General features: G+C 41.8%; 2 protein-coding genes and 1 pseudogene across 3 annotated transcripts in view; 2 read left to right on the forward strand and 1 right to left on the reverse strand.

Moving 5' to 3' along the window:
* Positions 1-2,987: 2,987 nt before the first annotated feature.
* Positions 2,988-3,810, forward strand: LOC144577220 (prohibitin 1 pseudogene; annotated as a pseudogene).
* Positions 3,811-8,882: 5,072 nt separating this feature from the next.
* LOC128928932 (uncharacterized) lies at positions 8,883-26,932 on the reverse strand. The gene is made up of 5 exons (XM_078333161.1): positions 26,926-26,932; positions 26,123-26,893; positions 18,088-18,210; positions 15,705-15,944; positions 8,883-12,015 (listed from the first exon to the last, which is right to left on the reverse strand). The coding sequence occupies exons 1-4, from the start codon at positions 26,930-26,932 to the stop codon at positions 15,904-15,906; spliced, it is 942 nt and encodes a 313-aa protein (XP_078189287.1). The 3' UTR covers positions 8,883-12,015; positions 15,705-15,903.
* The window catches only part of ARIH1 (ariadne RBR E3 ubiquitin protein ligase 1), a 122,503-nt gene continuing 120,978 nt past the window's right edge, over positions 26,292-27,816 (forward strand). For both annotated transcript variants that reach the window (XM_078333578.1, XM_035259139.3), the window contains exon 1: positions 26,292-26,969. In XM_078333578.1, coding sequence (XP_078189704.1) covers positions 26,939-26,969 — 31 coding nt within the window. In that variant the 5' untranslated portion in view covers positions 26,292-26,938. The remainder of the gene's footprint in view (positions 26,970-27,816) is intronic.

Consider the following 27,816-nt stretch of genomic DNA (forward strand, 5'->3'; position numbering starts at 1 on the left):
CACCTGAGATCAGGAGTTCGAGACCAACTTGGCCAACGTGGTGAAACCCCGTCTCTACTAAAAATACAAAAGTTAGCTGGGTGTGGTGACATGTACCTATAATCCCAGCTACTTGGGAGGCTGAGATAGGAGAATCACTTGAACCCGGAAGGTGGAGGTTGCAGTAAACTGAGATCATGCCACTGCACTCCAGCCTGGGGAACAAAGAGCAAAACTCTGTCAAAAAAAGAAGAAGAGGAAGAGAAACAAGCTATAGAGTGGAAGAAAATATTTGCAAACCACACCTGACAAAGGACTAGGATATATAAAGAACTCTCAAACCTCAGCAATGAAAAAAGCACACAAAGGAAACAATCCAATGAGAGTGGGTAAATACACAAACAGGCATCTCACCAAAGAGGATATGCAGATGGCAAAGAAACACATGAAAAGATATTCAATATCAGTAGACATTAGAAAAATGCAAATTAAAAACCCCACTGAGAATATTAGAATGGCTAAAATAAAATCTAGTGATATCACTAAATGCTTTGGAGGATACAGAGAAACCAGATCATACATATATTGCTGGTGAGAATGTTAAATAGTACAACCCGCTCAGGAAAACAGTTTGGCAGTCTCTTATAAACGAAACATGCAATTACTATATAACCCAGCAATTGCCCTCTTGGGCATTTATCCCAGAGAAGAGAAAACTTATATTCACACACACAAAAACATGTACATGAATGGTCACAGCAGTTTTGTTCGTAATAGCCCCAAACTGGAAACACTCTAAATGCCCTTCAGTGGGTAAATGGTTAAACTGTGGTACATAAATACCATGGAATATCCTACTTAGGAATAAAAGAAACAAACAATTGATACAACTTCAATGGATCTCAAGGAAATTATGTTGGGTGAAAAAGCCAACCTTAAAGATCTTATATTTATGATTCCATTTATAAAATAGACTTGAAATGAATAAAATTTCAGATATAAAGGAAAAATGTATGGTTGTCAAGGGTAGGAATTGGGGGATGAAAGAAGGACAAAAGGGAGTTGTGGTTATTAAAGAACAAGAGGAGCTCCTTGTCTTGATGAAACTGTTCTGTATCTTCACTGTGGTAGTGGATACACAAACCTACATGTAATTAAATTGCATATAACTAAATACAATAAAGCTTCTAGAAGAAAATAGTATCTCCATGACATCAGGGTAAGCAAAGATTTCTTAAACAGGACCCACACATAAAAATAACAGTAACCAGGAAAGATCGTTTGATACTTTGAACTTCATTAAGTCCTCCTGGCCGGGAGCGGTGGCTCACGCCTATAATCCCAGCACTTTGAGAGGCCGAGACAGGCGGATCATGAGGTCAGGAGTTCAAGACCAGCCTGGCCAACATGGTGAAACCCTGTCGCTACTAAAAATACAAAAATTAGCTGGGCATGGTGGTGCACATCTGTAATTCCAACTACTCAGGAGACTGAGGCAGGAGAATTTCTTGAATTGGGACCTCGGAGGTAGAGGCTGCAGTGAGGCCAAGATTGCACCACTGCACTCCAGCCTGGGCTAAAGATCAAGACTCCAAGTCAAAAGAAAAAGAAAAAAGATTAAGTACTTTTTTTTTTTTTTTTGAGATGGAGTCTTGCTCTGTTGCCCAGACTGGAGCACAGGGGTGCCATCTAGGCTGACTGCAACCTCTGCCACACAGGTGGTTCAAGTGATTCTCCTGCCTCAGCCTCCCAAGTAGCTGAGATTACAGGCACATGCCACCAGGCCCAACTAATTTTTGTATTTTTTAGTAGAGGCAGGGTTCACCATGTTGACCAGGCTGTTCTGGAACCCCTGACCTCAAGGGATTCACCCTTTTTGGCCTCCCAAAGTGCTGGGATTATAGGTGTAAACCACCGTGCCTGGCCAGGCAAACACTAACATTTTTTATGACAATCTTAGAGTGGGGAACATAAATTGGTACTGCTTCTACAGAAGGAAATTTAACAGCAACAATAGAGATGTTTAAATGTTTAAAATGTACTCTTCAATTCAAATCCTAGAAATTTAATCCTATAGATAAATTTGTACATATGGAAAGTGATTTATATTTGCAGTCATTCTCTTAAGGATTATTGGTAAATCTGTAAACAACATAGTCTATTATAGGAGGCTGCAAAATAAATTATCATTTTTTCAGTCAATAGAATACCATTAAACTGAGAACAAGGAAGCTTTTTTTTTTTTTTTTTTTTTGAGACGGAGTTTCGCTCTTGTTGCCCAGGCTGGAGTGCAATGGTGCTGTCTTGGCTCACTGCAACCTCCACCTCTCAGGTTCAAGCAATTCTTCTGCCTCAGCCTCCCAAGTAGCTGGGATTATAGGCAGGGATTACAGAGACCTGCCACTATGCCCGGCTAATTTTTTTGTATTTTTAGTAGAGACAGGGTTTCACCATGTTGGCCAGGCTGGTCTCAAACGCCTGACCTTAGGTGATCTGTCTGCCTCGGCCTCCTGAAGTGCTGGGATTACAGGTATGAGCCATGGCGCCCGGCCAAGGAGCTTTGTTTTTATTTTTATTTATTTATTTATTTAAAGATGGGAGTTTCACCATGATGGCCAGGCTAGTCTCGAACTCTTGACCTCAGGTGATCCACCCACCTCGGCCTCCCAAAGTGCTAGGATTATAGGCATGAGCCACCAAGCCCAGCCAGGAAGGTTTTTATGAATCAGTAAGGAAATGTTAAAGACAAAAAATTTTAAGGTGAAAAAAGAATTATATGTATTGTATACTTTTTATTAAAAATTTTAAAGTTTAAAAATTTTTAATTTTAGAAGCAGGGTCCTGCTCTGTCACCCAAGCCAGACCGTGTGGCCCAATCATAGCTCACTTCAGCCTCCAACTCCTGGGCTCAAGCAATTCTCCTGCTTAGTCTCCTGAGTAGCTAATATGACAAATGTGCACCACCATGCCCAGCTAATTTTTAAAAAAACATTTTACATGTGTGACTGGGAATTCACGTGGAGGCCAAAGTGGAAGCAAGTGTGAGAGGGTCTAGCAGAAGGAAAAATGGACCCAAAGCGTTTGAGTCCATTGGCAAGTTAGGCCTGGCTTTAGCTGTTGCGGGAGGCGTGGTGAACTCTGCCTTATATAATGTGAATGCTGGGGACAGAGCTGTCATCTTTGACTGATTCTGTGGAGTACGGGACATTGTGGTAGAGGAAAGAACTCACTTTCTCATCCCATGGGTACAGAAACCAATTTGTTGTTCTCGGCCACTTAAGGTGTCAGTCATCACTGGTAGCAAAGAGTTACAAAATGTCAACATCCCTCTGCACATCCTCTTCTTGCCTGTCCCTAGCCAGCTTTCTCGCATCTTCCCCAGCATTGGAGAGGGCTGTGATGAGCCTGTGCTGCCATCCATCACTACGGACATCCTCAAGTAGCTGATGGCTGGCTTTGAGGCTGCAGAAGCAATCATTGAGAGAGAGCTGTGTCCAGGTAGGTGAGCGTGACCTTATGGAGCGAGCAGCCACTTTTTGGCTCATCGAGGACTCATAGAGCCTCGGGAAGGAGTTCACAGACGCGGTGCAAGCCAAACAGGTGGCTCAGCAGGAAGCAGAGAGGGCCAGATTTGTGGTAGAAAAGACTGAGCAGCAGAAAAGGGCAACTCCAAGGCAGCCATACTGATTGCCACCTCACTTGCCCACCGCAGGGACCGTCCTGATGGAGCCTTGCCATCTGGAAGCCAGGGGGACACTGTGTGCCAGCTTTCATGCTGCTGCGGCGGGGCAGTACCTGCTCTTCCACCTGCCCCAGTAAGGGTCCATCCTCCCTGTGCCTGCGCAAGCCGCTGGGCCACAGCCCCAGTGATTCTGAACACCGCCTTCCTTCTCCCCCACCCCAGAAATCACTGTGAAAGTTCAAAATTGACTTAAAGTGAAGGAAATAAAAGTAAAATCACTTCAGGCGGGGTGCAGTGGCTCACGCCTGTAATCCCAGCACTTTAGAAGGCCCAGTTGGGCAGATCACTTGAGGTCAGGAGCTCAAGACCAACCTGGCCAACATGGTACTAAAAATACAAAAATTAGCTGGGCATACTATGCCTGTAGTCCCAGCAACTTGGGAGGCTGAGGCAGAATAATCACTTGAACCCGGGAGACAGAGGTTGCAGTAAGTTGAGATTGCACCACTGCACTCCTGGGTGACAGAGCAAGACTCCATCTAAAAAAAAAAAAAAGACAGGGTTTTGCCGTGTTGTCCAAGCCAGTCTTGAACTCCTGACCTCAAGTAATCCTCCCACTTCGGCCTCCCAAAGTACTGAGATTATAGGTGTGGGCCACTGCGCCTGACCAGACTTAGCCAGAATTACATCATAACATTTATATATACACAAATATATGCATATATATACAACACATTTTTTAAAGGTAAAAAAGAATTGCATATATACCATACATTTTATATGTATATATACATTTAAAGGTGACAATGAATTGTATTTGTATATATACATATAACATTGTATATATAAATATGTAAAATATGAAATTTTGATTAAAATGAAGACTTAAGTGGTTAAAAAAATAACCACCACCACAACACAAAAACCAAGCCTATCCCCTTACTTCTAGATTTCTTCTGTTCACTTCATACTGAATATCACTTGGTTAAATTTCTAAAATGCTAGTCTTTTTTTTTTTTGAGATGGGAGTTTCGCTGTTGTTACCCAAACTGGAGTGCAATGGCACAATCTTGGGTGACTGCAACCTCCGCCTCCTAGGTTCAAGCAATTCTCCTGCCTCAGCCTCCCGAGTAGCTGGGACTACAAGTATCCACCACCACACCCAGCTAATTTTTGTGTTTTTAGTAGAGACAGGGTTTCACCTTGTTGACCAGGATGGTCTTGATTCTTGACCTCGTGATCCACCCGCTTCGGCCTCCCAAAGTGCTGGGATTGTAGGCGTGAGCCACTGCGCCAGTCTTCATCAGTTTATTAAAATGTGATATTCTGATTCAGTAGATTCTGGGTAAGATTGGTGGGATTGGGATCTGAGATCTGAGGTTCTGTGTTTCCTTTTTGTTTTTTTGTTGTTTGGGGTTTTTTTAAGAGGCAGGGTCTTGCTCTGTTGCTCAGGCTGGAGAGTGCAGTGGTGCAGTTACACCTCACTACAGCCTCAGCCTACCCTCCCACCTCAGCCTCCCAGGTAGCTGGGACTATAGGAATGTGTCACCATGCTCAGCTAATTTTTGTGTTTTTTGTAGAGATGGAGTTTCTTTCACCATATTGCCCAGGCTGGTCTTGAACTCCTGAGCTCAAGTGATCCACCTGCCTAGGGCCTCTTGAGAATCACAGGCATGAGCCACCATGCTTGGCTGGTTCTGCAGTTCTACAGCTCATAAGTGATGCTTCTTTTGAGCAGGAAAGAGCTAGAAAACACAGCCTTTGAATTCACATCACATTTACTACATGCAACTTTGTTTTAAAATGTGGGAATATCTTGCCTACTCACTTGCATTTTAAATTCCAAGAAAGCTTCTCGAAGTACTTGAACAGCTGGTTATTCTTTCCCTCTCAAAACATTTTTTTCCTTCTGCTTCTCTAGCATTACAGCCCCCTACTTTTGCTTGTACCTCAATGGCCTCACCTTTCAATCTTTGTACGTGCTTAGTAAGTAGGTAAATTTTCATGCAGACTCATTACCTACTATTAAGTATAATATATACTGATGCGGACACCATGCCATAGCTCCTGAATGATGCCAGAGAGCCTTTCTCAGACTGTGCCCCTCAATAAGGGTTTACATATTTTGTAGGTAGGACAATAGCCTTATGAATGAAGTCTTGGTGACGCAGGCAGAAACGTAGAGACTCCAAGTCAAATACTCATTGGTTAAATATAATTTTGCTACATTTTGAGGATTACAGTAGGTCACATTATACTAATCTTAAAGTATTGGTTGGGCAGGACTTTGCAAGATGTATTTTTTAAAAGACCTTATTTATTTATTTATTTATTTATTTATTTTTGAGACAGAATCTTGCTCAGTCACCCAGGCTGGAGTACAGTGGCACGATCTTGGCTCACTGCAACCTCTGCCTCCTGGGTTCAGGCAATTCTCCTGCCTCAGGATCCCGAGTAACTGGGACTACAGGAACGTACCACCATGCCCAGCTAATTTTTTGCATTTTTAGTAAAGACGTGGTTTCACCATGTTAGCCAGGATGGTCTTGATCTCCTGACCTCGCGATCCGCCCACCTCAGCCTCCCAAAGTGCTCGGATTACAGGCGTGAGCCACAGTGCTGGCCAAAAGACTTTATTTTTTATAGCAGTTTTGGAGCAGCAAAATTAAGCAGACAGAGATTTCCAACCCTCCTCACAATATATTTTATGCATGAATAGTTAGGATGTTTTCAGTTGTATATGATGAGATCTAATTCACACCAGCTAAAACAATACAGAATTTTATTATCTTGCAAAACAAAGTCCAGTGATTAGGGTGTCTAGAGCCATGCTCTGGCTCCATTTCTGTGCTATTCTCTCAGCTCTGCCTTCCTCAGAGTGTAGGGTTCATCCTTAAATGGCCTTCCTCTTGGCCACATGATGGCTGCCAGGAGCAGTAGCGGTAAACATGTATCTTTATTCAAGTATAGATGGAAAGAAAGGAAACCTCTCATCTACTATTGAATGTAAGACTTTCCCTTCAGTTTAATTGGTCAATGTAGGTTCTCCCCCAGATCAGTAATAGTCACCATAACAATGCTATGTGCTGATTGCCTTAAGCCCAGTCCTGGAGCAAGTAACAAACATTGGCATGGAAGTAGGAATACCATGTTTTCACTAGTCATAATCAAACAGCTAGGGCTAGGGATAAGGTGAGCCTCCAAGAATTATATACAATGCATGGAAGGGAAGAGGAAGTTGAACAAAAACAAAGTTCTTTAGGAAGGAGAAGGGGAACATAAATTCTGAAATTAACTAAGTTCCATTACTATGTTAATAGTAATAGTATAACAGCTTTTTTTTTTTTTTTTTTTTTTTTTTTGAGACGAATCTTACTCTGTTGCCCAGGCTGGAGTGCAGTGGCGCAAGCTTGGCTCACTGCAACCTCCACCTCCCAGGTTCAGTCAATTCTCCTGCCTCAGCCTCCCGAGTAGCTGGGACTACTGGCACGTGCCACCACATCCTGCTAATTTTTTGTATTTTTAGTAGAGATGGGGTTTCACCGTGTTAGCCAGAATGATGTCGATCTCCTGACCTCATGATCCGCCCACTTTGGCGTCCCAAGTATAATAGCTTTTATAATAAGTTTGTTGCTTGTTCTCTACATAGTTAGCCTCAGAGTGTGAGATGTACACTGATATATTCGATAGTGAAATCTTAATTACAAGTGCCAAAAAGTATGAGCTCTGCTGATTCTGAACACAGAGTCTTAATTTATGAAAAAGTACCATTATGTCCAGCTTTCTGTGAGAACCCAGTTCTATCATTGAACTCAACAGATATTCTGCCTATTTCCATGTTTTCATTAACACAGCCCCAAATTATGTGAAAACTGACATCTGTGCCCAATTGATTATAAAGACATGAGAAATCCTACTTCTTTTTTTTTTTTTCAGAGTCAGAGTCTTGTTTTGTCATCTAGGCGAGAGTGCAATGATGCAATCTTGGCTCACTGCAACCTCTGCTTCCTGGATTCAAGCGATTCTCCTGCCTCAGCCTCCTGAGTAGCCAGGATTACAGGCATATGCCACCATGCCCAGCTAATGTTTGTATTTTTAGTATAGATGGGGTTTCACCATATTGGCCAAGCTGGTCTCAAACTTCTGACCTCAGGTGATCTGCCCACCTCACCCTCCCAAAGTGCTGAAATTACAAGTGTAAGCCACCTCATCCTGCTGGAGAAATCCTATTTCTGTGCTTAAATTTGAGTAGAGGTTTCTAAAGTTTAAAACGGAATTTAAACCCTGTCCTCATCTTCCTCTGCTTAGGTATCATACTATTAAGGACTTGTTTATGTAATAGATTTTATATTGAAGGTATTCAAGCAGAAGCTGTACCAATGTTATTGATGGTGCTGATACATCTCATAAAAGACTGGTCCAGAGAATGCTTCCTAGTCCCAGCTGATCGAGAGAATTAACTCGATAGTTTTCAACAATACGGATTCCATATCCTGACCATACTTAATCAGAGTCTCTAAGAAGTACTACTAATAATTTTTTACAGCCAATCCAGGACCAGCTCCTGGGCAATTACTTAGGAATCCCTGGACTGAGTTTTCTAAAAGATCCATTTAAATATATAATTTTAATAACTTTTGACAGTGAAAATAACATTGCACTAGAAATTAGGTGACTGAAATTCCAGTGCCAGCTCTGCCATTGGTCACTGTGATGACAGACAAGTCGATTTACCTGTGGAGCCTCAGTTTCCCCTTCTGTAAAATTAGGGACATCAAAAGTCCCTTCCATCTCCAAACCCAGTAAATTTTACTGGTTTGGGCATTCTGGGGAACCAAGAGTTTATTATAAAGATTCTAATTTCCAATACTGCTGGTTGTTTTTAATGGCACATAAAGATTTTATATGGACACTGCCATCTCAAAAGAAAGGTTCAAGATGGGGTCCATAGAAGTCTTAAGAGTTCTATCATTGAACAAATCTCCCTGTAAAAAGTGGGGACAAATACTATAAATATGTGAACAAAAGTCTCTTTATGTTACCAGTGGTTAATGGATATGCCTGCAGCTACCACCTGAAATAGTTCTGGCTCTGACTCCAGAACCAAAGTTTCTGGCCTTTAACTGTTTGGTAGGGTGATACAACTCACATTATACAACATACGTGAGCCAGCTTTTAGAATATATATATATATATATATATTCTACAATATATATGTATGTATATTTTTTCTTTGGAATGAAGTTTAGCTCTTGTTGCCCAGGCTGGAGCACAATGTCGTGATCTCAGCTCACTGCAACCTCTGCCTCCTGGATTCAAGCGATTCTCCTGCCTCAGCCTCCCAAGTAGCTGTGATTACAGGTGCCCACCACCACACCCGGCTAATTTTTGTATTTTTATTAGACATGGGATTTCAGCATGTTAGTCCGGTGATCCTCTCCGCCTCAGCCTCCCAAAGTGCTAGGATTATAGGCGTGAGCCACCACGCCTGGATGTAGGGTTTTTTTTGTTTTTGCTTTCTTTTGCTTTTTAAGAACTAATTGTTCCAGTAAGATCTGCTTTTTTTTTTTTAATTTTTTTTTTTTTTTGAGATATAGTCTCACTCTGTCGCCAGGCACCAGGCTGGAGTGCACTGGTGCAATCTTGGCTCACTGCAATCTCTGCCTCCTAGGTTCAAGCAATTCTCCTGCTTCAGCATCCCAAGTAGCTGGGACTACAGGCATGTGCCACCACGCCCAGCTAATTGTTGTATTTTTTAGTAGAGACAGGGTTTCACCACGTAGGTCAGGATGGTCTCGATCTCTTGACCTCATGATCCGCCCACCTCAGCCTCCCAAAGTGCTGAGATTACAGGCGTGAGCCACTGCGCCGATCTGCTTTAGCCTGGGCACAGTGGCCCATGTCTGTAATCCCAGCACTTTGGGAGAACAAAACTGGAGGATCACTTGAGTCAAGGAGTTCGAGACCAGCCTGGGCAACACAGTGAGACCCTGTCTCTAAAAATTTTTTTTTTTAATTAGCTGGGTGTGGTGGCATGTGCCAGTAGTCCCAGCTACTCAGGAGGCTGAGGTGGGAGGATCACTTACGCCTGGAAGGTTGAGGCTGCAATGAACCATGATCATACCACTGCACTCCAGCCTGGGAGACAGAGTGAGGCCCTGTTTCAAAAAATAAATTAATTAAATAAAGCAAAATAAAATTATCTTATCTGGTTATCTTGCTCTAATTAACTCTAGTTTGTTTCCTGACTCATAATTTCCCTCTTCACACCATACCCTTTTTTCCCTTCTCTGCTTCCACAGACAAATTCAACTTCTTTGACCCCTTGTTTTACAAATTTTCCGTCACACTCTCACTCATGACATTATCATTTAAAAACTTCATTTAGCCAGGTGCAATGGCTTCCACCTCTTATCCCAGCACTTTGGGAGGCTGAGGTGGGCGGATCACAAGGTCAGGAGATTGAGACCATCCTGGCTAACACAATGAAACCCTGTCTCTACTAAAAATGCAAAAAATTAGCCAGGCATGGTGGTGTGCACCTGTAGTCCCAGTGACTAGGAAGGCTGAGGCAGGAGAATTGCTTGAACCCGGGAGGGGGAGGTTGCAGTGAGCCAAGATCGTGCCACTACATTCCAGCCTGGGTGACAGAGCGAGACTCCATCTCAAAAAAAAACTTTATTTACACTGAGTAACAAATAGCTAGTGTTTACTGAATGCTTATTATGTGCCAGACACTGTATTAAGCAATTTACATGCAACATATCAATTGTTATTTATTTAGAGTACTATTTGTTCCTCCACTATACAGATAAGACCCAGAAATATTGAGTAACTTGCCCGAAATTACATAGCTAGTTAGGTGGTGACGCAGGATTTGAAATCAAGCACTTAGACTCCAGAGCCTCTACTCTATTGTCTCCTATAAAAGCAAGGATTAAAAAAAAACTATAGCAGACTACGATGAAAGAGATGGGAATTTTGTGGTTTTTGATAATAACTAATATATCACTATGGATAGGTCATAATGGTTCCGATTTTCTCATTCATAAATAAGTTGAAGAAGACACAACTACTGTGTCATAATACTCTGTGATTCTATTGCGTGAAAAGTGTATCTTTTGATCTTTTGTCTCCTGATATGAAAGGACTTTGGCATTTCACCCCCTTCTCCTATATTTTCATATTTATTCCAGCACTAGCTTACATTCTAACAGTGAAACACAGGTACATATGTATTTTATGTGTGTCCTGTTTCTATTTCCATAAAGCAAGATGTATTAGAGTAACATAAAATTTTTAGAAAATTTCAAATCTCATCCCTATTTTTCTGGTACTTTCAGATCTCATATCTTGATGATGACAGAAGTTGCTTAAAGTTGGAAAATTATTGTGGCTTTGCCCAACATGGCAAATCAGTGCTTTTTATTTTGTATATGATGTATAGTTTTCACAGCTATAATAATTGGCTAGTTTATGCTGATCTTTGAAAAAGCAATGTATTCCAGTAGCATTTTTTTAAACAGGGTCTTGCACTGTCACCCAGGCTGTAATGCAATGGTGTGATCATAGCTCACTGTACTTTTGACCTCCCAGGCTCAAGAGACCCTCCCACCTCAGCCTCTTGAGTAGCTGGGACCACAGTGAGCACCACTTTTTAAACGTTTTGTAGAGATGCAGGTCTCAATATATGGCCCAGGTTGGTCTCAAACTCTTGGGCTCAAGCAATCCTCCTGCTTCAGACTTCCAAAATGCTGGGATTTATAGGTGTGAACCATCACGCGCTGCTAACATTTTCTTTTCTGTTTTTGTGTTTCTATTTCTTGAATTCATGTTTCCTTATGTTTATCAAGCATAGTTTCTTTTACTTTTAGGAATTAAGGCTGAATTAGGACTTTTAATGACTGCCATACTAAAACTCCTTATCCTTTTTGAAGCTGAAACACATTGGGAGGATCAGCAAAGTCATAGAAAGAGTGGGTGGGTGAGGATAAAAGAGTAAAGCCCTTTTGCAAATAGGCACACTTAGATTGAAAGCACGTCCTTCAACCTCCCTGCATGTATTTAATCTCTCTACAAAAGTTAAAGTGTATTTGCTTGTCATCTTTTTAGCTACCATTACTATTATTTTGAACATTTTATATTTTGCCTCTTTTTTTTTTCTTTTTTGGAGAAGTCAGTACTTTTTTGGAGAAGGGGGAATTTAACTTTTAAAATGACCAGTTATACATACCTAGCATGGAAGCAGAATATAGGTAAGCAAGAAAAGAAGGATCATTTTAACTGGAATGTGATAGCTGTACAACTCTGTAAATGTATTAAAAGTCATTGAATCTTCTTGCTGTAGAGTGTCTCTGGAAAAAGAAAAGAAAGAAAAAAGTCATTGAATCACATACTTAAAACAGACGAATTTTACAATATGTAAATTAAAAGTCAATAGTTTTAGAAATTCCCTTAATTCCTTGCTTTCTTTCTGCTCATACAAATGCACATACATACCACTGAACTGTCCTCTGACACTGCTTTGAAACTGCCTTTTTCCTTCGTTCAACCACATACTGTGACCATCTTTCCAGGTCAATTCACATTCCACAATATCATTTTAAATGGGGGCATAGTTTTTTATTTTATATTCAGTATGTAATTATTTTTTTTTTGTAGAGACAGATTCCACCTTGTTGGTCAGGATGGTCTTGATCTCCTGACCTTGTGATCTGCCCGCCTCAGCCTCCCAAAGTGCTGGGATTACAGGCATGAGCCACTGCGTCCAGCCATTTTTTTTTTTTTTTTTTTTTTTTTTTTTGAGATGGAATCTCACTTTGTCACCCAGGCTAAAGAGCAAAGGTGAATCTCAGCTCACTGCGACCTCTGCCTTCTGGGTTCAAGCGATTCTCCTGCCTCAGCCTCCCAAACAGCTGGGACTATAGTCTCTACTTTTAGTAGAGACCGGGTTTCACCATGTTAGCCAGGATGGTCACGATCTCCTGATCTCGTGATCCACCTGCCTCAGCCTCCCAAAGTGTTGAGATTACAGGCGTGAGCCACCACGCCCAGCCATAATTTGTTTAACCAATTGATTCCCTGAACATTTTTGCAGCTAAAATTTCATACAAATTTCTTTAGGTTAAATTACTAAAAGAATTATTGCTAGATCATAGGGCATGTTCATTTTAAGGTTTTTCTTACTTACAAATTGCCCTCTAAAAAAAACTGTACCAATTTGTACTCCTACAAGTAGTCATTCTGTCCTTGCTTTTCTCCCATCGAAACTCAGTGCTAGTATTTTATAAAGTCTCTGTCATTCTGACAGATAGAAATGGTAGCTTGTTATTAATTTCCATTTAAATTACTAATAAAGTTGAATTTTTGGTTATTAGACATTTGAATTTCAGTTTACCTTCTCTGTCCATCTCCCCAAAACACTATGTGTACATGTATTTCTTATTAATTCATATGAGATTTTATACATTAAAGATAAATAACCTCATCATATATTTTGTATTTTTCCAGTTTGTATCTTTTATTTATGTTGCTTTTGCAGAAGAAAGTATCAAATCACATGGTCATACCTATCAATCTTTTGCTTTATAGATATTGTCTTGGGTACTATCCTTGATAAGGCTTTCCCCACTCCCAAATATTTAAATATTCACCAATATTTCTTTTACTAATTTCATGTTTCCTTTCTTTAGACCTCTAATTTATCTAGATTTTATTTTTATACATAACATAGGACAAGGAAATAACTTGTTAGAATAAATGCGGAGACAAATTTTTACCTTATTTAGTGCATGTCTTCCAAGTATCCAAAAGTGTGTTATATATATGGTTTCTAGTAATAAACACAGCAAGAATGTTCTCATCCTTATGTAATTTACCAACTCAGAGAGATAACATACTATTTAAGTGCAAGTTTGACAAAGGCTATGAAGTGCTAACTTCCATGGTAGAGTATAGTATGTGGAATCTACCAATTGTTCTGGCGCCTACTGAACAGTCAAATCTTTAAAAGGAGGTAGTTTGGTTGACGTGAAGAAGAATTCAATTAAAAAACAACAGGGCACAGTGGTGCACGTTTGTAATCCCAGCTACTCAGTAGCCTGAGATGGAAGTACTACTTAAGACCAGCTTGCCCAGCATAGGGAGACCTCATCTGCGGGAAAGGGGAGCACCGAAAAAACCCAACCACAACCACACAAAACCAAGCAAACCAAAAACAACAATGAACATTTATCATTTCAGAGTATCCGTGGGTCACGATGTTGGCGTGGCTTAGCTGGATTATCTGTTTCAGGATCTCTCACAAAGATGCAAACAAAGTTGTGCCCAGGTCTGCAATCTCATCTGCAGGAAGATTTACTTCCAAGTTTGCTCACATGGTTGTTGGCAGAATGTAGCTTCTCATAGGCTGTTGTTAAGCCAAGGCTTTCAGTTCCTTGGTGGGAATTCAGTTCCTTACAGGTTTTCTGGTGGCTGGAGACCTCCTTTAGTTCCTTGGCATATAGGTCAGAATAATTAATTTTTGTCCCAGTGTGGGTACTTAAGCTTTCATACAACTGATTTATAATGTCTTTATGGAGTAAAAATTAGCACAGCATTCATGTTCTTAGTCCTATATTCAAGAATAAAAAAGTGTGTATATACTGTGAATATTCTGATTGGTATACATTTTTGGCTTGTATGTAAATTAATATGTGGGTGAATTAAACATTCACAGAGAATTAATTATATATTGCAAAGGACAAACACATAATTCTGTACAAGATAGGAATGTCAAGAAAAGTTTAAGATGACTGAGTTTCTCTTTTAATCACATCATGGTTATAATTTCAAATTATTTTTCATTCCCTTCTTTCCTTCCTTTCACACAGACTATATTGTAAATATACTCTCCTGAAGTTGCACAATATAACTACCCTGAGCTTAGCCACACATATATGGGTATACACAATTGTTTTATTTTTTGATTTGATGCTGACAGTGCTGTGGGTTTTATCTGAACTCAGAACATTTAATTTCTAAGATATAATATTTAGTTAGATATTTAAAGCATTCATCCTGAAACTAGAATTTGATTCCCAATCTTAGACCTTGAAAATAACTCTAGTTTAGTGTACGCATTTTCAACATGGGCAATACTACTCCCCATGGGGTAAAAATTGTTTTTTTGGGAGGGTATTAAAAATAAGTATGCCTTGGCCGGGCACGGTGGCTCAAGCCTGTAATCCCAGCACTTTGGGAGGCCGAGGCAGGTGGATCACGAGGTCAAGAGATCGAGACCATCCTGGTCAACATGGTGAAACCCTGTCTCTACTAAAAATACAAAAAATTAGCTGGGCCTGTAATCCCAGCTACTCAGGAGGCTGAGGCAGGAGAATTGCCTGAACCCAGGAGGCGGAGGTTGCGGTGAGCCGAGATCGCGCCATTGCACTCCAGCCTGGGTGACAAGAGCTAAACTCAGTCTCAAAAAAAAAAAAAAAAAGTGTGCCTTATTTATAAAGCATAAATATACGTACAGTCCATTAAAGCATATATGGTATATCTGTGTGTTAAAATTTTATAGTGGGGTGCCGATTAGGAAAAACAGATCTAAAAAGGTTCCACAGGGGGCTGATAATGAAAACAAAAGTTGAGAAACATGGCCCTAGTGCTAAGCTTGATAGAGAGCTATTAGTTGAACCATCTGGCATTACATTTTTTCCTGTATGATTTCCTGTATTAGAATGTAAGCTTCTTAAAGACAGAAAATGTAACCTGATTTGTATTTTTAATAATAGCTAACACAACGGTTATGTCCAACTGTATTCAGTATGTATATTTTATTGAATTAATATGGAATATATCTTCCCCTACTTGCACTCATCCTACTAGTACTATAAAACCTTTTTTTTTTTTTTTTTTGAGATGGAGTTTTGCTCTTATTGCCCAGTCTGGAGTGCAATGGCGCCATCTTGGCTCACTGCAACCTCCACCCCCAGGGTTCAAGTGATTCTCCTGCCTCAGCCTCCCAAATAGCTAGGATTACAGATATATGTCACCACACCCAGCTAATGTTGTATGTCTTTAGTAGAGACGGGGTTTCTCCATGTTGATCAGGCTGGTCGGGGTTTCTCCATGTTGGTCAGGCTGGTCGGGGTTTCTCCATGTTGGTCAGGCTGGTCGGGGTTTCTCCATGTTGGTCAGGCTGGTCTCGAATTCCTGACCTCAGGTGATCCACTCACCTTGGCTTCCCAGTGCTGGGATTACAGGCATGAGCCACCACACCTGGCCAGCTCTATAAAATCTAAATGTAATAATCAAAGTTAGTCTAGTAAAGTGCAACCTATCACTATCTCCCTCACAAAAATCCTAGTAAACTAATAACAAATTTTATTCAAAGAATGAAAAATCTTCAAAGTAGCATAAGAGAAGGAGTACAGACTAGAGACAGAGAGATGAATCAGGGCTTTGATTTCTATCTCTTATCATTTGCAAGCTGAGGGAGGAGGCTTGAGCCAAGTTATAAGAGAAAGTGAAAGAGGATGAAAAAGGGACCTTTCTAGGGGAAGGATACAAGAAGGGACAATGGCATTTCTAGTAGGTTTTTGTTGTTTTGTTTGAGACAGGGTCTTGCTCTGTCTCCAGGCTGGAGTGCAGTGGTTTGATCTTGGCTCACTGCAACCTCCACCTCCCAGGTTCAAGCAATTCTCCTGCCTCAGTCCTTCCCTGAGTAGCTGTGATTACCAGCAAGTGCCACTACATTTGGCTAATTTTTTGTATTTTTACTAGAAACAGGGTTTCGCCATGTTCACAGGGCTGGTCTCGAACTCCTAGCCTCATGTGATCCTCCTGCCTTGGCTCCCAAAGTGCTGGGATTATAACTGTGAGCCACCACACGTGGCCCTAACAGTCTTATATACATCCAAAATTTCAGGCATGTTGAACTTCTGGCAGTTCCCCAAATAGGGCATGGTTCAAATACACCATATATCACACTTACATATTTTATATATACATTCACATTCCTTTTCCCAGGGAATTTGTCCTCCAATACTCAGCTCAGGTCACACTTTCTTTCCCTAGGAAGGCCTCCATGACAATCTTGTGTGCCTTCTACACTGAATTAAATACTGTATTCTTGCTTCCCTAACATTCAGGTCATACTTCTACTATAGTACTTATGATAGTATCATTAATGGTTTACATGTCTCTCCTACTACTCCGTGAACTTCTTGAGAGCTGAAATGGTTTTACTATTTATTTATTTAGAGACTGATTCTTGCTCTATTGCCCAGGCTGGAGTGCAGTGGTGCAATCTTGGCTCACTGCAACCCCTGCCTTCAGGGTTCAAGCAATTCTCCTGCCTCAGCCTCTTGAGTAGCAGGCACGTGTCACCATGCCCAGTTGATTTTTGTATTTTTAGTAGAGATGGGGTTTCACCATGTTGGTCAGGTTGGTCTCAAACTCCTGACCTCATGATCTGCTCACCTCAGTCTCCCAAAGTGCTGGGATTACCAGGCATGAGCCACTGTGCCCAGCCTTATTTAATTTCTTAATTTTAACGTTTCTAGCACACTGCCTGACATGTTAGTGAACAACGGACTTATTGAATTAACTAATAAAAAAACGGGCATACAAGAAGAGCACAGCAGCCATTTTCAACAATTTGACAAATGAATTTTGTTTTGTATTCTTCATAGGGCCACCACTTTAAAATTGACTGAATAATCATCTTTATATATAGTCAGACCTAAAACAAAGCACTGTACAATTCCTGTGTCAAATAATGATAATAATATAAGTCCTTTACACTAACTGATTTCATCATTACAATCCAATGAGGAAATCCTTATTATTTTTCCTTTTCCTTCCTCAGATGAGGAAACAGGCTTGTAAAAGGTGAAGTAATTTGTCTAAGTTCACATATTTATTAAGTAGGGTTTGTAGCTCTGGCACGTATGGTGCTAACTACTACACTATTATACCTCTCAAAGTCAGCTGAGTAAGAATATTCACCTTTGCACAATATTTCATCCCTTTGTCTGAACTTCTCCACCTGCAATCTCCCATATACACTCACTTAGGAGAAACAAAGGCTCATAGTCCACACATGCAGCTTGTAATTTAGAAAAAAAATGTGTCCACACATACTCAGCTTTGCTTAATGCAAACAAATATACTAATCAATATGGTATAACCCTCTGGGACTATTCTGTTTTAATAACATTAAGATACAATGTAATGATTTTCATTTTATTGTCCTGTCAAATTTTTAAAAATGGGAACTTGAGGCTGGGCGAGGTGGCTCATGATTGTAGTCCCAGAACTTTGGGAGGCCAAGGTGGGCAGATCACCTGAGGTCGGGAGTTTGAGACCAGCCTGACCAACAATGGAGAAACTCCAGCTTTACTAAAAATACAAAATTAGCTGGGCATAGTGGTACATACCTGTAATCCTAGCTACTTGGGAGGCTGAGGCAGAAGAATTGCTTGAACCCAGGAGGCAGAGGTTGTGGTGAGCCGAGATGGCGCCAGTGCACTCCGGCCTGGGCAACGAAAGCAAAATTCCATCTCAAAAAAAAAAAGAGAGAGAGAGACTTGATATACTGCTTCAGCAATTTGAATGTGTCAATACATGTATCCGACGTTATATTATCTTTTCTGGAAAGCAAAATGTGAAGCAACTCATAAAGACTTTTTGTCATGTATCACAAGCCCTCCATTATTACTTTACTAAAGATGTCTGTGAGGGTAGAGCTAGAAAGACAGAATTGAAAAACCAGTTCTTGCCACATTGCAAAATAACTGTAAGGAGTGGCATTTGGTTCCTGAAGTCGAAGAGGTGACTGTGCCTACTAAATCATGGTATTGTCTCAAATGAAACAAACCAAAAGAACCAAAAAAAATCAACCAAACAAACAAACAAAAACAAAAACCAAGAGAGAAAACAAAAAGACAAAATAAGAAAAGCTTTCTCATTTCTGAAAGCTTTGGGGCTGTGTGGTCCTGTCAGGTGCTGCTATTTCTGGGTTTCCTATTACTACAATCTTCAAGTCCTAAAGATTTTGCTTCTTGTTGCAGTTCTTTATTCATTCATAACCAAGCTGCATTGTATCATTTGTGTCCAACTGAGTTGGATTCCAACATCAATCCTATCTTGCCATGAAGTATTAAAGGCTGAAGTACCACTGGGGAAAATGAGCATTTGCCCTAGAAAAATCCTAGATAAAGAATGCTATGGAGAACATACGCATATCAGACTCCCTCTTCCTTCTGCTCCACACAACCTTCAAGTTTTCATGAATACCAGTGTTGATTTAATGTTGGCAAGATTCAACATACTTTGAGGTAAGAATACAATTAATGTCTATTATTTTCAGGTTTATATTAATTAACAAACTTTAGGTTTATATTAATTTATTCCAGCATTAACAAAAGCCTGGAAGTTTGTTGGGAATGGGCAATACATGATTACATGTTCTAGGCATCGAGCACCATGTTTGGAATGATTTGAAAAAAAAACAGTATTTTTGAAGCACATGAATTAGTTTGTGGGAAAGAGTAGGTGGGAAGGAGGTCAGGCAGAAGCAACAGGAGGTACAAAGGCAGGAGGCATGAGAAAGTCTAGCATATTAATGTTTTTGTAGAATATCCCAGTCTAGTGACTTCTATCTCCTTTTTGTCCCTAGCTAGAATTTGAACCTATTTTTTTTCTATAACTTTTTTTTTGAGATGGGGACTTGCTATTTTGCTCGGGCTAGTCTTGAACACCTTGGCTCAAGCAAACTTCCTGCCTCAGCCTCTCAAGTAGTTGGGATTACAGGCATGTGGCACCATGGCCAAGAACTCCTTTAGCACTACCATTTGTGCCATTCTTCTTGGCTTGTGACATCTCTTCAACTGTGCAGTTATATATATATATTTTTTGAGATGGAGTCTCACTCTGTTGAGACTCCAGGTTGGAGTACAGTGGCAAAATCTCGGCTCACTACAACCTCCGCCCGCCAAGCTCAAGTGATTCTCCTACCTCAGCCTCCCAAGTAGCTGGGACTACAGGCATGTGCCACCATGCCCTGCTAATTTTTATATTTTTAGTAGACAGACAGGGTTTCACCATGTTAGCCAGGATGGTCTCGATCTCCTGACCTTGTGACCCACCCGCCTTGGCCTCCCAAAGTGCTGGGACTACAAGCGTGAGCCACCACACCCAGCTGCAGTTATCATTTTTTAAATTAACCTTTTAGTTTATCTCTTTCCCTAAATTATAATCTTTTTATTTCTCCAGAATGCTTAGAAAGGGGCTTTGTATTGAATAGACACACAGTAAGTAATTATTGATTGATTAACCAAAAAAATCATTGCTTATGTACTTAAAAATCTTCATTAAGAATGTTAAGATTAGGCTGGGCACTAATGCCTGTAATCCCAGCTCATGCCTGTAATCCCAGCACTTTGGGAGGCCAAGACAGGTGGATCACCTGAGGTCAAGAGTTTGAGATCAGCCTGGCAAACATGGCAAAACCCTGTGTCTACTAAAAACACATAAAATTAGTCAGGCGTGGTGGTGGGTGCCTGTAATCCCAGCCACTTGGGAGGCCGAGCAGGAGAACTGCTTGAACCCCAGAGGCAAAGGTTACAGTGAGCCAAGATCACATTATTGCACTCCAGCCTGGGAGGCATAGCAAGACTATGTCTTAAGAAAAAAAAAAAAAAAGAATGCTAAGGTTATATTTACAAGAATAAAGTAGAATGTTGGCGCAGAAGATAACACGTCTATTCACCATGCTACTTTTATTACCTAGTTCCAGGAAGAACAAATACTACATACAGTCAATGTTTATGCCAATCCAGAAAGCAGTAGGGTTGATGGCAATCACTCCCTTAAAAAATACAAAGACAAATTTTAGGATAAGATCTTATTATAGTCACTGAGAATTATATGGAAAAAAACTGGACTTAAATTCTGAAAACTTGGATCTGAATCAAGGTTCGGCCACATGTTGTGTACTTTGGTAAATTGCTTTCACCTTTTGAGCTTTTCTTCTCATCTACAAAATTAAGACTTCAAACTTCACAAAATCATAAAGAAGAAATTAAAAATACATATGCATCTAGTGTGGCATCTAGTATAGACTCAATAATATATTTGCTTTTTGCCTATTCATCCATTCAGTCAAATACACCTATAAAGCAACACAATAGAGATATTGTGAACTACAGAGAAATGTTTCTTTTGCAAATTTTAGGTACAAAGATACTTTTTTCCTTCAAATGGTTGTCATTAGGACAAATCTATGTTCACTTTTTGGAAGGTCATCATGTTATTTTTTGTTGTAGTGTAAGCACACATTTAAGACCAAATAAATCTATCGTGCAATCATGGGGCACATAGACACTATGGTTTTGTACATTTGTCTAATTGCATCATAGTATACACTCTATTTCTAGTTTCAGCATTATCTTTTTTTCTTTTTTGAGATGGAGTCTTGCTCTGTTGCCCAGGCTGGAGTGCAGTGGCATGATCTTGGCTCACTGCAACCTCTCCCTCCCAGGTTCAAGTGATTCTCCTGTCTCAGCCTCTCAAGTAGCTGGGATTACAGGCATCCACCATCACACCCAGCTAGTTTTTTGTATTTTTAGTAGAAACAGGGTTTCACTACGTTGGCCAGGCTGGTGTCAAACTCCTGACCTCAAGTGATCTGCCCACCCTAGCCTCCCAAAGTGCCAGGATTACAGGCATGAGCCACTTAGCCTCCCAAAATGCTAAGATTACAGGTGTGAGTTCCAGCATTATCTTATCACACATTAGATAATTACTTGTATAAAAGCTCAGGCTCAATTATAAAGTCTATAGATACTGTATAATAGGCCTCATTGAATCCACAGATTCAACCAATCATGGACTGAAATTAAAAAAAAAACATAAAAGGTAACATTATAGTAATTTTAAAAAATTCAAAGGTAACAATAATAAATATAACCGCTATTTATAAAGCATTACATTGCACTAGGTGTTACAAGTAGAGATGATTTAAAATGCTTGAGAACGTGTATGTAGGTTATATGCAAATAGCATGCCATTTTATATAATGGAGTTGAGCAACCATGGATTTTGTTATCTGTGGGGGTCCTGGAACCAATCTTCTGCAGATACCAAGGGACAAATGTTTTCTAGAAGAAAGGTAAGGGAGAGAATATCTTTTATTTTTAATTTTATTTTTTTAGAAACAGGGTCTTGCTCTGTAACCATGTGATCATAGCTCACTGCGCGTCAAACTCCTGGAGGTTCAAGGGATCCTTCTGTCTTACACTTCTGAGTAGCTGGGACTACATGCATGCACCACTGTGCTTGGCTATTTTTTTTTTTTTTTTTTTGAGACAGGGTCTTGCTATGTTGCTCAGGCTGGTCTTGAACTCCTGCACTCAAGTGATTCTCCCATATCAGTCTTCCAAAGTGCTAAGATTATGGCATGAGCCACTGTACTCAGCTCTGGCTAATTTGCTTATTTTTTATTTTTTGTACAGGCAGGGTGTCACTGTGTTACCCAGGCTGGTTTCAAACTCTAGCCTCAATTGATTCTCCCACCTTGGTCTTCCAAAGTGTTGGGGTTACAGGTGTGAGTCACTGTGCCAGGATGGGGAGATCTTAAATAAAGGGCTGCAGTTGGGAATCTTTGGTTCTACTTGTGGTTGTCACTCTCTTTATTAGACTTTTTTTTTTTTTTAATATGGGGTTTCACCAACATGGCCAGGCTGGTCTTGAACTCCTGACCTCAGGTGATCCATCCACCTCAGCCTCCCAAAGTGCTAGGATTACAGGCGTGAGCCACAGCGCCCGGCTTCTCTATTAGACTTCTAATGAGGCATGTAACTTCAGTTTCTCTATACCTTATTATTATTACCACTTAGAACTGGTATGATGCTATCTCTTAATAATACTGTAACACTTAATTGGTATCTATAACAAAATTTGAAATACACAGATGTTTCTACAGAAATGCAAAGTACTCAGCTTATCGGTGTTTCTTTTTGTGACTAAATTTAATATTAAATTTAGTAGTAACATTTAATTTTAATTTCTTTACCTACTTCCTAGTGAAACATAGAACACCTAAAACATTAAGAAACAAAAACAGGCTAGCTGCAGTGGCTCATGCCTTTAATCCCAGTACTTTGGGAGGCCAAGGTAGGTGGATCACTTGAAGTCAGGAGTTTGAGACTAGCCTGGCCAACATGGTGAAACCCCACCTCTACTAAAAATACAAAAAATTAGCTGGGCATGGTGGCACATGCTGGTAATCCCAGCTACTCAGAGGCCAAGACAGGAGAATCGCTTGAACCTGAGTGGCGGATCACACCGCTGCACTCCAGCCTGGGTGACAGCAAGACTTTGTCTCAAAAAAAAATAAAAAGAAAGAAAAAAAAGTGCTGCATTAAAACTAATTTTATAAACAAAATGACAAAAAGCAATTTCTTCCCATTTTATTTTAGAGACATTTGCTTATATACAAGAATTTTTGGTCAGGTACCCTGTAGGGTGACCAAACCAAATCCCACTTTGCCTGGATCTACCTAGTTTAGGTACTGAAAATTCCACGTCCCAGGAAACCCCTGTCCTGAGCCAACTGGTAGAGTTGGTACAGTTGGCTTTTCCATAGCTTACAGTTTTATTATCTGCCACTAGAAAAATTCCAGTGCTAACCAGGTGCAGTGGCTCATGCCTCTAATCCCAAGCACTTCGGGAGGCCAAGGTGGGCAAATCACGAGATCAGGAGTTCAAGACCAGCCTGGCCAACATAGGGAAACCCCGTCTCCATTAAAAATAAAAAAAATTAGCAGGGTGTGGTGGTGGGCGCCTGTAATCCCAGCTACTTGGGAGGCTGAGGCAGGAGAATTGCTTGAACCTGGGAGGTGGAGGTTGTAATGAGCTGAGATTGTGCCACTGCACTCCAGCCCAGGTGACAGTGCGAGACCCCATCTCAAAAAAAAAAAAAGGAAGAAAAATTCCAGTGCTATTGTAATTTATATGTATCTGAAAAGCGCCTGCATATTCTTCCTGTTGGTATTCAGTACATAATCATTTGGTTAGCGTATAAACATTTATGGAATTTTGCCCCATGAATAGATATTTTATAAATATATACCAATATTTTTTGACCTTACAAGGACCTGGAGACAATGGGAGTGCCAAATTACCCACAGTAATTATCTTGTCACCAAAAAGGTGTTAATTGGTATATTTTCTTTTTCAAGAACCTTTCCCTGTTGTTGTTTAAAGACTACTGTGCTTCTAGCTAGTAATCACCATAGCTGGGAAAACAATAACACAGGCAATACCTTTAAGAACAAGTCATTAAAAAACAAAACAAAATAATGTATGTGGGTCATCCCTTGGCCAATGTGGGGCCAGAGAGAAGTTGTTCTACTGGTTTTCCTTAAATAGCACCATAACCTAACCTGAATCTAAGATGGTTTCTAAAATATGTATAGAACAAATGTTAACTAATTTGTTCTATAAAAATATGACTAGAACTATACATATAGTTCTATAGTTCTATGGTATGTACAGTTCTATACATATTTTTATAGAACAAATTAAATAAAATATGTACAGAAAATGTTAACTACCATCAAACCATGGTTAACATGGTTTAGCAATAGTAGGAGACCCAAAAATTCAGAAGCACTGTAATACTGTTTGTGATATTAATTTAAAAATGAGGTCATGAGATCATGTAAAAGGTTCCTGAGAAAAATATCAGACCACTTTTATTCACTAGAAAATGGGGATAATACAGGCTGTGTACATATAAGCATAATTAAAATAAAACTGATTAGGCCAGTTGCAGTGGCTCACACCTGTAATCTCAGCACTTTGGGAGGCCAAGGCGGGTGGATCACGAGGTCAGAGTTCCAGACCAGCCTGACCAACAAGGTGAAACCTTGTCTCTACTAAAAATACAAAAACTAGCTGGGCGTGGTGGCATGTGCCTGTCGTCCCAGCTGCTTGGGAGGCTGAGGCAGAAGTGCTTGAACCTGGGAGGCGGAAGTTGCAGTGAGCTGAGATGGGGCCACTGCATTCCAGCCTGGGCGACAGAGCAAGACTCTGTCTCAAAAAAAAAAAAAAAAAGAAAAGAAAAGAAAAAAAGAAAAAAAAAAAGGAAACTAGATCTATCAGTATTGAGGTTAAAAGCTTTACTTTGCAACTCCTAAGGTTACTTTATCAAATCTGATTATCAGTATTTTAAAACTTACAAAATGGAGAAATTGATAGAGGCTTTTAAACATTATAATGGAATTTTTCACGTTTCAAAATTAATTTCCAAAGGGAACCTATAGGTTGAACAGTAAGATGTGTCATCAAATCAGGGATTTAGATTTTTAAAAGGTTTTCAATCTGACCAATACTTCAGATTATCTCAAGAGGGAGCCTTCTTATGTCTCTCCTTCCTTCAGAACACTCTTCTGGCTCTCATGTCCTGTTTACAGATTCAAGCCCACTAGTAGAAAGGCATAAAATGCTCTTACTGACATGACCCCTAACTTGCCTAATATTTTGCCATCTACCATCCACGCACTTTAAGCTCCCAAAACTATTAATTACTCGACACGCTTTCTGCGCTGTTGCCAGTTCTCTTCCGCCAGACCATCTTCTCCACCTTCTCTGTTGAACTCCTAGCTATTCATCAACACTCAGCTCACACAGCACACTTCTATATAAGACTCAAGCATTATCTCTCTGGCTACATTTGGTCCTTGCAGGTTTTTCTATCATTGCCTGCATTTGGTTGAAGCATTCATGTCTTCTTTGTACTATATAGTACACAATACATATGCATCACAAAGCATTTTTATAATTGATGTTTTAAGGCATACAGCGGCTAAAATAGGGCAAGGGTTCTGTGGTCTTGGGCAAGTCCCTTTTCCTTTTTGAGCTTCAGGTTCCTCAGGTGTAAAATGGGTACTATGGCTCCGTGAAGATGAGAATATATGTAAAGTCCTTACACAGTGCTCAATTCATGAAAACCATCGTCGTTTACATCGTTTAGGGCCCTCAAGAGGGGCTCTTGTCAGCGAAGTTGAGGAAATGCCACTTTAAAATGACGTCATTATAGGACACTTAAAAACCACCGCACGTCTGTACAAGTGGACAGAATCACACAGCTCCCTAAAGTGGGTTCGCCTGTCATACAATTTTGGGGTTCCACTTACAACAGGTTTTCATCAGTAGGCAAGGGAACAGAAATTTTAGCGGCTGAGGCTTCCCGGGATTACCGCAGGGCGGCGGGAAGCGCCTTTACGGCCGGGTGGGGAGGCCGCGTCCCCATGGGACTACGCGATGGCCTAGGGCCTGCTGCAAAAACCACCACCCAGACGGTCCAGGGGTCCCTCTCTCGGTGACTGGTGACCTGGAGGCCTCAATCTCTTCACATAAAAGGTCTACGGGTTTCCGCCCGGCCCACACAACGGCAGCGAGACGAACCGGGAAGGCAATTCCCGCGCAGCTCTGCTCCGGTCCAAGGCCCAGGGAGGCCGGACCGTGGGGTCTCCTCGCGCTCCACGCAGGGGCGGCGGGGCGGGGCGCAGTGACGCAAAAAAGAGTGACGCGACGGCGCAGCGCGACGCGGTGACGCACGCCCCTTTGTTGGCTCAGTAGCGATAGCAGCGGCCGTGGAGGTGGCGCTGGGGACTGTTTTCTCTCGGAGGCCGGAGCGGAGCCACGACTGACTGAGGCGGGCAGCAAGCGGCCCCCTCGCTCCCTCCCTCCCTCCTCCGCGCCCTCCCTGCCGCCACCAGCCGCCAGCCGCCGCTCCTGGAGAGGAGCCGCGGCCCGCAGGGCCGGAGCCAGGCCTGCGTCCGGACATTAGCCGGAGCCGGAGCGAGAGCCGGGGCCTCGGCGTCCCCGCCCTCTCCCCGCCTCGGCCAGCGTCCGCCGGGCGTCCGCGCGTCGCGCCATGGACTCGGACGAGGGCTACAACTACGAGTTCGACGAGGACGAGGAGTGCAGTGAGGAGGACAGCGGCGCCGAGGAGGAGGAGGACGAAGAAGACGACGAGCCGGACGACGATAACCTGGATCTGGGCGAGGTGGAGCTGGTGGAGCCCGGGTTGGGCGTCGGCGGGGAGCGGGACGGACTGCTGTGCGGGGAGACGGGCGGTGGCGGCGGCAGCGCTCTGGGGCCCGGCGGTGGCGGCGGCGGCGGCGGTGGTGGTGGCGGCGGCGGGCCGGGGCACGAGCAGGAGGAGGATTACCGCTACGAGGTGCTCACGGCCGAGCAGATTCTACAACACATGGTGGAATGTATCCGGGAGGTCAACGAGGTCATCCAGGTGAGGGTGGCCGCCGCGTCAGCTGAACCGGGCCCGACGGGGGAGCGGATTCGGGCGGCCCGCGCGGTCCCGAGGGGCAGGCCTGGGCCTGGTGCGCAGCCCAGCCGGGTGCCTCCCGGCCTTGTCTTCGCTGCCTCTGCTGGGGATAGAGGGTGTCGAAAGCAGAGGTTCGCTGGTTAGCCGGGTGTGGGGAGGTGCGCTGGGGGCGGTGCTTCCCAAGTCCTGCTATGGCGGAGGCCTTCGGCCGCCTAAAGCTTCTCTTGCGGGCAATTTCTGCCAGTCTCCGGGCCCTGTATCCGTCCTCCGGCCGGTCTAGCGCCTACTGGGGCGGGGCGGAGGAGTGGGGTGGGGTGGAGAAGAGGGGTCAGGAAGAATTGGGCTCCGACGAGGCTTACCCTGGCTTTAGCCTCATTTGAGCACTTTTGGAAAGGATTATGGTAGGCCTAAGAGCAGCTTGGTGTACAGTTGCCCCAAATGGGCACCAGTTAATAAAGAAATGGATCTTCTTGGCAATCTCAAGTGCCTACTTAAAGGTGGGGGAAGGGAACTATTTCTCGGAAGAGGTGCTGATGGGCCGTCTTTTCAGATGGTGAGGCTTCTGCTCACATCTTTTTTACGTCTTTGCTGTTTGTGACCTAACTGCTACTTTTCCTAGTCGTAGCATATGACTTGCTTGAAGCCGTTGGAATAATTAACTGCATATTGCATACCTATCCTTGTAGCTAAAACAACAACAAAACGCAGTGTTGTCTAATATTGAACAACACTCTATTGTGAGTGAGAAAGTAGAGGCTTTCTGCTTCTGCACTCCTTTCTTTGATATTTTCTATTTCGTGGTAAGTTAGGC

This window comes from Callithrix jacchus, chromosome 8 (genome assembly GCF_049354715.1).
Source record: "Callithrix jacchus isolate 240 chromosome 8, calJac240_pri, whole genome shotgun sequence".
NCBI lineage: Eukaryota > Metazoa > Chordata > Mammalia > Primates > Cebidae > Callithrix > Callithrix jacchus.

Coding starts and splice junctions, on each gene's coding strand:
- LOC128928932 (XM_078333161.1), bottom strand. Junction 18,211..26,122: donor GCGCGGGAATTGCCTTCCCG/GTTCGTCTCGCT, acceptor TTTTTTTTTGAG/ATGGAATTTTGCTTTCGTTG. Junction 15,945..18,087: donor CCAAGTAGCTAGGATTACAG/GTATGTACCACT, acceptor TATTACATTTAG/ATTTTATAGAGCTGGCCAGG.